Here is a 10,111-nt window from a genome sequence, read left to right as displayed (position 1 = left end):
CCTAATCTTTCCCCACTCTATCCAAAACAAAATTATTGCACGTACATACTCATTAGGTTAGTGTTAGGCTCAGCATACAGTCCTTTGCTCTATGTAAATTACGAAGTTCATTACTTCTAATGGGTAAACTGAGGATTGGATAACAAACAGAATAGGAGTATAAACAGCATGGTTGTTGATCAAACTAACCTTTTACTTTCTATTGTGTTGGCGAAACACTAAATTTTAAAATACTTGGTTCACTTTAAAATTAGGGGCCAGTAGGTCTACGTTGAATCATCGATTTTTGCTTTTAAAAGCCCCATGTCACATACTGCTACATTAACTCTAACGTGTCTCCATTATTACCAAGCAATCCTTCGCTATTATATCATTTAATTAATACAAAAGACTGCACAGACATAATGCAACAACATAAATAAAATCATTGATTTGCTTGGCCAGTATCAGATACGTTAGATTGGTGTAATCCTTAAGGGAGAAATATGAGAATGTGGGTGCTGTGCATGCGGAGCTACATAAATGATGAGGCCGGTTGTGGAGTGGAAGAATTCTTGTTTAGAAGAGAGAATATGAAACCAAGTTTTAAGACTTTAGTCTTTTGATGAAAGCTGTCAAGAACACCAACGCTTGTGTAAACTGACTCCAGTTTCACAATGTATTTACCACATCATATTCCACCTTTCAGCACCTTGAGTAACATATAACCTTTATATCGCTGCCAGGGAGCAGGCTGCCTTCTTCACTCCATTTGATGAGGCAAGTTTCAGCACAGGGGGGTGAATGACAACTACAAGGAAAAGTAAACACGTTATTTTACATATTTTATCCTTTTGGTAAATAGTTCTTGGAAAGAAAAGTAAGTGGTTGTGCACTAGAAGACATTTTTATCAGTCAATAGGAGTGCACCCCCCCCTTTTTATAATAATACTGGTCCCTGCTGGATTACTTTAGAACCTTGGATTCTTGTAAGGATTTTGCATACCTGTCTATCATTACCAATTATCTGCATATTTAATTACAATAACTACATAAAATATTTGACCACTCATCCATAAAAATTCTTGGTGTTGCAAAATATTTGTAAATTTCTTTGCATGAGCTGTCTTTTTCAAATCTCTCAACATTTTAATGGGATTTAAATCAGGACCTTGACTCGGTCAGTCCATAACCAGTCCATCTATTTCTTTATTTTGAGCCAAAATTGGGCTAATCTATTTCTGATTTTATAGGGTTGAATTTTGACACCAACTGTTGCAAGAGTATCAAGTCATGAAGTTTCTTGGAGACCCTTTAAACCTCAAATGGTCAGCCCTTGAATTTACTCGGTCAGCCAGTTTTTGTTTCATAATCTATGCCACTTATATAGTAGATTTTTTCCCTTAGTGTTGAATGATTGATTCCAAATAGTTGGATCACTTTGTCAGGGATCAACCATCATTCTGAAGGCATAAGGACCTCTGTAAACATGTTTAATGATGTATTAGACATTGCAGAGATGAATAAATTTGTTTTTAACTGCTTGGAATTAAAAAAAATAAAAAGACCAAAAATAATTAAAAGTAACTCTATTAAATAAGCTGAAAGTATGTTTCTGTTGTTTTCTAATATGCACTTTTTGATTAAATACAAATGCATACCATCTCTGTTACATGAAATATAGATGATAGTTTAATGAGAATATTAGTGTACCTGCACGTATATTCACGTTACAACTTTAGAGAAAAAAAACCCAACAGGCTAGTACATGCAGCTATATATCCTTCAGATGTTAGCTAAACCCTTATTTAGGTTTTCTACAGAAGAATAATTTACTGGAAAGACTTCCAATATTACAAATAATCTACGCAACTGCAAATTTTGTAATAAAGTCTTGAATACTAAAACAATAACAAATTCCATTCCTGTGCACAATTTGTCCCTTGCAAGCTAATACGCTCACACATCCATGCACACAGTTCTGCACATGAGCAAGCACAGTCATGATCATTTGAGTATTACTTTGAGTTATTCAGTTTTGTTCAGTGCAGTGCAATCAACTTTGGAAATGCATTGCTTCTGAGTCTATTGTGCACCATGCACCAAGAGTTTGTACATCCAAGTTGTGCTGTGACAAAGAAAGATAGGCAGTTTACAACAGAAATAGCCTCAATGCTGGGTATCTTTAGGCAAAACTTTTTTCTTAGTTTTAGGTGATCTGATGTAAGGTTAGACTATCTGTCAAGTTTTTATTGCTGTCTGTGTCCCCTCCCCAGGAGTCTCACCACTCTTTTTTTCCTTATGTTTGTTGCTATCAGTTTCATCCAATGGGCACACGTGTAGTGGGGACAGCAAGGTGGGAATTTCCTTCTTTGGAGACGCTTCTTGTAACTTTCTGTTGTATCTTATTCATTGAAATAGAACATACAGAAGAGAAAACAAGGAAAAACAATATCTAATTATCAAAGGGTCGGGCTTATTCAAGTACTTCCATATGGTGTTCATGGTTTGTGGTTGTATTGATATGTACTGTTTTACTGTGTGAATTTCTCGGTACCTCCAGTCCTTGGATAAACACTTAAAACCTACTTCAATAGAAGCACATTGAGCTTATTATCTTAACTTTGCAGTTAAATTAACAAGAAACTAAATAGAATGAGGGTTTGCACATAGGGTTACCCTAGCCCTTGTTGGACATTTTACCGTTCCTGCCTTATCTCCTACAACAACTCTCCCCCCATAATCTACTACATTTTGCTGTTTATAATCTATCTATGTCTTGTACTGATTTATAACCCAGTAACTATTTTATTACATAACTTCACCCACAAATCCACCACCGTGCCCTACATAAAAATCTATATTTATTGCACACCCTATCTGTGCCAAAAGTTCCATTCCATTTAAATGCAGCTTTCTTTGTACTCTTTATAGCCTGCATTACATACAATGACAACTTGTTTACTGACATTTACCTTTGACTTTCATAATAAAACTTGATGATAAATACTTCTTAACACATCAAGTATAACTTTGCTGAAGGCATTTTTCTGTAATGTAACTCACTACAATCAGAGTGAACACTAAACAGGTTAGGATAATCAGGATAGTTTCTTTGCCACAATGTGTGTATTTGGCTGGTAGACGTCAGAAGCATAAATAAGCCCCCCACCTTATTAAATGCCCGGGCATGTAAGCTTTCATACTATGTATGAAAGTAATATTGAAAATATTGAAGTAATTTATAATCAGTTCACTCAAACTAACTCGTACCTGAACGTTAGGACCATTTCAGATTTGCCGTTGACCACAGCATTCTACCGCAGGCCCGCAGTCACAACAACATTGAACCTCACGACAAATTGGTTGTCAAATTCTGTTGTTGACAGCATAGTAAATGAAGACAGGCAGCTGGTAGAAGCTAACAGCACAGTTTTCAGCCACGTGTCTGAAAGCGACCTTACACACAATCGAATGGATATTTAACTGTGAGAAAGTTTTCTCAGGTTTAGTATTTGAACCATGGCACAGTTTGACAAAGGATTATGAAAATGTAATGAACATTGAATACCTTATCTGTCAAAATTTCCTCTGTTTTAAAAACATGATTCCCTTTTCTATAAGGCCTGCATATGATCTACATTGTACATCTACTGATCTGGTATGTAGATAGCAGTATGGAATATTTGGCTTGTACATGCTATGTACAGCAGGATGATGGTTTGCAGAAAATATGTAATCTGCAGGAAGGCTTAGTAAGATTAGAATATTTTGTTTAAACATTACACAGTGAGTCCACAGTGTACTGCAAGTTGCATGTAACCGTGCATTGGTAGAGTCCTTGGAAACTACAGGGCTGGGGGAACTTTAAATAAAAGTGCACTAGATTATGCAAAGCTGGTAACATAAAGCAGAACCAAAGTCATGCAACTCCTGTTCCATTGCAGGGCGTCTCTATCTTCATTTCCTCTTCTTCCTAGAGATGATCTTTAGGCAACTTGATTGGCTGTGCCGGAATGTCATAACTCCCACACAGGTGTGCAGCTCAACATTTTCACATTTCCCCATTGTAATCAGGCACCTAAGTAGGGTTATTGCAGAAGAGACATCTGCAATATTCACCTGCCTGATCCTTTATATTGTAAACTGGAACTTTAGTTCCACTTTAAAGTGTTTCGTCTTTAAAACCAAAATATGTTATATTGACTCTGCTCATGTTTCTTTATATGTGGATTTATTTCTTCAGTCTTTTTTTTTTATTATTTTTCCTGTCCTACAGAGACAATGCTCACTTAATGCACCTGATTTATTAAAGCTCTCCAAGGCTAAAGAGGATACACTTTCATCAGTGAAGCTGGGTGATCCAGCAAACCTGGAATGGACCTGGTCCAGGATTCAAAACATTTGCTAGCAAATAGAAAATTAAATACATTCCAAATTTGCTAGATCACCCAGCTTCACTGATGAAAATGTCATCCTAGGCAGCTCCCTAAATTTGGAATAAAAACACTTCCAACCCTGTTAAAGTCTTTCCAAGAAAGTTCCATTGAAGGGATCAGTGAAAGGTAACCTGTCTCTGCATTCAGAAAATCCATTAGCTTTTCATCTGTATATCTTTAAGATCAGCCCAGAATGTTCCACCCTGTCAGGCACTTTATTCTCAGCTAGTTCAGAGTTATCGGTTGACAAATGTGCTAATGTGCACTGTGTCTGTCATGGCCAAGTACTGGCTAAATGACTTGCACTTCTGCTTTATTTCCTGGAAGAGCAACAATGTGGGAAGTCTGGAAATTAAAAGGTCTCACAAGGATCAAATATTAAACCAAATTGAACAGTTTGGAGTAGTTAAATACCTTCTAGGTGCATGAAAACCTAAGGTGGTCGAAGTCTTACAGTTCAGGATCTTTACAAAGCAGCCTGATCCTAAAAACTTGCGCCTGTCACCACCCAGTAGTGGTTGTTCTGTAGAGGTCCCGCACCGCAACATTTATTTATTTAACAAGGAGCATGAGTTTTGTTTTATAGGTCTAACTAATTAAAGTTGTCTAAACCTTTATGGAGAGCCCACTGTTTCTGCACAGAGAGCAAGGGTCATTCTCTACATTTTCTGCCCGGAATGTTGTTGCTTTCTACTCCAAACTATAGGACTTTGAAAAGATTGAGGGCACATTTAATGAAAAAAACTGCTTTTAAAAGTTTTATTACACCTTGCATGTATTCAATGTATTTACTGATTAAACTGCAGATTCTTTTGGGCTTTAAAACAGATTTTGTTGTAAAACATGTTCTAAAAGGCTATGCAGACACTCACTTGGTTTGCATGACCTCTGGAATTTGATATGATGGTACAGGAATGAAAAGAGAAGACTCTGTACATAAAGCATTTTGAGCCTATATACTTTAAATTTTTTATTATTTATGTGGCCTTTTATGCTACTGTCTAACACATTTCCACTTGCGTTTCTTTCCAAGAAAATCCTATAAGAATTACCAAATAACCACAGTAAAGGTTTCATGTAGTCATTATTAAAGATTTTTGACATTTTCATAAACCACCTAAATTTTACCAAAAATCATAAATGTGGGTGGTAATTTGGCTTCCTTTAGTTAAGGCAAACTGTAAACTATGCATATGAAATTGTTTAACTGTTGAAAGCCAGTTCATTAATGAGGCACACCCATCATATACTAGCATGCACTTGTTAGTAGCCTCATTTTTTGTCAGTATTGTCACCAACCTGACCTCAGACTGTAAAGAGACAGAACACTGATGATAATGTGTACAACAGGGGTCCCCAACCCCTGGTCCACAGCCCACTAGTGGGCCATGGCCATCTGACAGGTGGGCCGCGCTCGTCTGACAGGAGGTGCCGCGGCTCTGGCCTGTGCATCCACCAGCGGGGTCAGGAGAAGGACTGCGCTTGGGGGGCGCACTGGCCAGAGCCGAAGTCCACGTCTCCTCGTAGGCTCAGGGCGGTGGGCCTGTTGTGTCTCTGGACACAACCCTTCCACTCTTCCATCGCAGGCTCAGACCTGCGATGGGAGAGAGGGCGGGTTCTGGCATCATGACGTCACTCTGGGGAGAGGTTTCACGCGTTTGGAGTCCCCGAGCTCCAAAAGGTTGGGGACCACTGGTATACAATATAACTGAAGTGTGGGCAGCACAGTGGCTCAATGGATAGTACTCTTGCCTTTGCAGCCCTAGGTTCCAGGATTAAATCTCGGCCAGGACACTATCTGCATGAAGTCTGCAGGTTCTCCCCATGTCCGTGTGGGTTTCCTCCGGGGACTCTAGTTTCCTCCCACTTTCCAAATAAAGGTTAGGTTAATTGGCTTACCCCCAAAATTGGCCTTAGACTGTATTATTCACATATGACTATGGTAGGGACATTAGATTGTGAGGGGCAGCTAGTGACATGCCTATGGACTTTGTAAAGTGATGCATAATATATTGGCGGTATAAAAATACTGGATAATAATAACATTATGACAGACCTGCCAATGTGCTCTTTGCAAGTGGCTGTAATGGCTGTCATTTTCTCTCTTCTTGTGGGTCCATTGCCTTCAGCCATCTTTACTGACCATGTTAGGAGTGCATGCATAATTTTGTATATGAAAGGAAAAACAGTGTTAGTCAGGAAGAAAGCAACTTGACTTCTTTCAAAAAATAAAAGCCTTCCCTTCAGTATTTTTTGTACAGTAGAGTTCAATTCTGCTTTCAAAGAATATTTTAAGAAAGGTAAAATGGGACAAAGGCTTTTCACAAATCTTAGAACTATGACAATAGTGATTTCAGAAGGCTGACATCCTAAAATTCTTCTTTCTGAATGTTATGGCTTCCCTCTATCCCCAGATAGTCATTTTACACATTGGAGTTACTGCAGATATTATTCTGAATGTCTCTGGAGACATTTTTGAGCATTTATATTCTCTCTGTGGACTTCCAAGAGCTCTAACATTTAAACAGGCTGTCAAAAAGGAGTCTTTCCATTTAATCATCAGACCCTCATCTACTTTTTCACCATTTGCAACATCCAGCTTTTAAGCCAATTCCTTCAAGTTCCCTGCTACCTTTGTAAAAGTGTGCATGTGCAGTTCCACATCAATTTTAATTTGTCAAATGTCATGCTCTCAAGTTTACATTCTACATGTGCAATCCCATATCTATATCAATTTGTTAGGATCGGTGTTCCCTTGGTTACAATCCAAATGTGCAGTTCCACATCCACCACAATTTGTTAAATTTTGTTCTTTTTGCTTACAGTCAACATGCAGTTTCACATCTGTCCTTCTTTTTACTCACCCTCTGAGATTCTTGGCGGCTGGTGTGAGTTACCACTCACTGGATCAGCGTTTTTCCCAGGAATTTGTCCACTAGCAGGTAGAGTATAGCAGGAGAGATGAAATGGTCCTCTTTAGCATATGTTCAACTGATTTTAAAGCAGATTTCCTTTAGGGTGTGCAGGAGCCTCCGTAACTTGCGACTTCACATGAGGGGCAAGTACTAGAAGTTTGTCCTTCTTTTAGGGTTTGGTGCTGCCTAGAAAGTTACAATCTATATGTGCAGTTCCACTTCCACCTTCATCTGTCAGGTTTGGTGCTCCTTCAGTACCAGTTTACACTTGAACCTATACACATAAAGCATAATATGGTATGGTGCAAAGTTCACTTGGTCTACACTAAGCTCCACCAGGCTCCTCACTCCTCACTATTTTGCCTAAAAAAGAAATAAAATTAGGACAACCACTGAGTTTGGTGCCCCACTGGTTACAATCTGCAGTTCCACATTTACCCCTTTTTGTTGGATTTTGTACTCTCTTGCTAACAGTCTACATTCCTTGTTCCATATCTACCCCCAATGTGTTGGGTTTGGTGCCATTATTCATCTCCACACTGAATCCCATGCAGGTGCCTCTGATTGATCTAGGTTCCATGTCTCTAAATCTCCGTCATCTGACGAACAACAAAACAGCAAAACTTACCCTTACCCTGAATGCTAAAGCAAATTCATAACGTTTGTACAAAGTGAAAGTTTTATTGCTGTCAGACACCATGGGGCCAGGCTTTTATTTAATTTCCTGTTTTCCTTTTGGTTAATCTCTGCATCCTTGAGACTCCAGCTTTCGACACGTGACTTGGTTCCATCCTCTGTTGTGTAGTGATAAAGTGATTGCTGGATTGAACGCCAATGTCTCCAATTAGGAGTTGCAGTACTGCAAGTGGCTAGAACATCTTTAAAGTTTTATTACTCTTCCTGTCCTGGTCAACTTCCATATTTAGTCTATCAAACCACTATACCTTTTCTTGGAATTGACCATATATTCACCTCACCTGCACCAAATATATAATCCTTTTAGTCTTCCAGCATAAACAAATAAAAAGGAATGGTTAGGAAACAAGGTAAAAAAAAAAGAAAGAAAGATGACATTCCTACAGGGATTTGTAGCGATGAAACAATGTAATGTTCAGATTTGAAATATGAGCTTCTCCAATTTCTTAGGTAAGGCTACCTGCAATAACAAGGAAGTGGGTGGGGATATGCTGATAGGTGTCTCTACCTGGTTGACTGTGTTATTCCTTACAAGCTCTTTCTCAGCTCATTCAAACTGCTCTGAACTTTGTGGATTACTGTACATTCCATTCCTGCTTTTAATTTCCCAGGAATTTACCTGCTCTCACGTATAGATCTCACCTTGTTTCTACAGGACGGAGAATTATTTCATATATTTCCTTTCCTTGTTTTTCATCCAGCCAGAAGTGAAAACGAATGGGGATTGAACTGATTTGTCTCCTAGCATTCTTTCTGCATGGGAAAAATCATGTACAAGGTAAGACTGAAGTTAATTATTACTGTGATGCCATTGTAAAAATAACTTTAAAGTGTCAGTGATATGATAATTGTAAACACGGCCATTGTGATCAACACAGTGTTTGCTGAAAGAATTCCTATTTCCTGTAACTCTGATATGGATGTCTGACATGAATGGCTCACCATAGAAAAAATCTTTTAAATATTCTTAACATTTTCCTGAATAGCTCCCAATAATTTGTAAATGCTAGAGATATTTTGAAAAGGGTATGCCTTTCCTTTACTTCAACTTCAAAAAAAAATTTTGCTAGGTTTTTTTAAAGTTTGTGAATTTTTTCAGTGTTTGTGTTTCCAACACCAAACGAATCATTCAACTTGCACAAAAAAATGCCATTTTTGTCTGCAGTCGTCTGAAATTCTCTGTCTGAAATTCCATTTTATTTATCGTGATAGCAATGTTTTGTCTTTATAATATTAATGGTAGGGGTTAGGTTCACTTTAAAAGTTGGATTTTGAGGCTAGTTTTTTTTAGAGGTATGTTTAGATTAAAAGAGCAAAATTTAGAGTTCAACTATATATTTTGTTTAATTATTTGTTTTTGAGTTTTGTTGTGTGAAGAAAAGAAAATGCAAACAAATATAAATGATTATGAAACATTGCGTGGTTTAAGTATTTATTAACTCTACAAATAATTTTCTTTTTGCTTGCTTTTAGTCTGTATAGTGTTTAAAGTGTAATATTTAATCTGTTCAACAAGTGAAAACAAGTGAAAAAGTGAAAAAAAACACCTGTTGATCCAGCTAGAAGTCTCGTGAGCAGATAAATTCCTGTGTTGTAGTTTTATCAGTTAGCATTGTTCTCAATTTCCTCTGTGGACTTCACAACCTCATCCTTCACAGCAGAAAAAAATAAAATAAAAAACAAAACTGAAAATGGTAATAAAAAAGTGAGTACTCATTTTGGTACTCTATCTATAAGTAGTAAAAGGTTTGGGCTTTAGGAACTTATGAACGTGTTCATTTTATGCCTGAAATTTGTAAACATGATAACTGTTTTTATCCTGATTTGTAGCTAATTCTTTGCTTATGTAGCTAATGCTACCATTCTATGATTGTTGTCATATAGGAGGAGAAGTGTAGCCATACACCACTGTCCACCAGCCAGCTTGTAACTGACTGGCCATTTTAACTTGATAAAAACCTGAGCCATTCTGTATTTACTATAATGCCCAGTGCAATGGGCAGCAAAGTTACAGAGGGCAGGACTAAGCTCCAACTTTACAAAATGTGATAATTTATAGAAGGGCTTAGAGCTAAACAATTA

General features: G+C 37.6%; 1 protein-coding gene and 1 long non-coding RNA gene across 2 annotated transcripts in view; one reads left to right on the top strand and one right to left on the bottom strand.

Annotated features, from left to right (window-relative positions):
- Window positions 1–364: 364 nt before the first annotated feature.
- LOC140335537 (uncharacterized) lies at window positions 365–8,744 on the bottom strand. The gene is made up of 3 exons (XR_011921723.1): window positions 8,672–8,744; window positions 6,475–7,607; window positions 365–790 (listed from the first exon to the last, which is right to left on the bottom strand). It is a non-coding gene; the product is annotated as an uncharacterized lncRNA (long non-coding RNA).
- Window positions 7,959–10,111, top strand: part of ITGB6 (integrin subunit beta 6) — a 57,952-nt gene continuing 55,799 nt past the window's right edge. Inside the window, exon 1 of the mRNA XM_072418232.1 lies at window positions 7,959–8,807. Within this exon, the coding sequence (XP_072274333.1) occupies window positions 8,747–8,807 (61 nt within the window). The 5' untranslated portion in view covers window positions 7,959–8,746. The remainder of the gene's footprint in view (window positions 8,808–10,111) is intronic.

The sequence above is a fragment of the Pyxicephalus adspersus genome, chromosome 7 (assembly GCF_032062135.1).
Source record: "Pyxicephalus adspersus chromosome 7, UCB_Pads_2.0, whole genome shotgun sequence".
Classification (NCBI taxonomy): domain Eukaryota; kingdom Metazoa; phylum Chordata; class Amphibia; order Anura; family Pyxicephalidae; genus Pyxicephalus; species Pyxicephalus adspersus.
The sequence above is the reverse complement of the archived record's forward strand: the minus strand, read 5'-3'. Positions and strand labels throughout refer to the sequence as shown.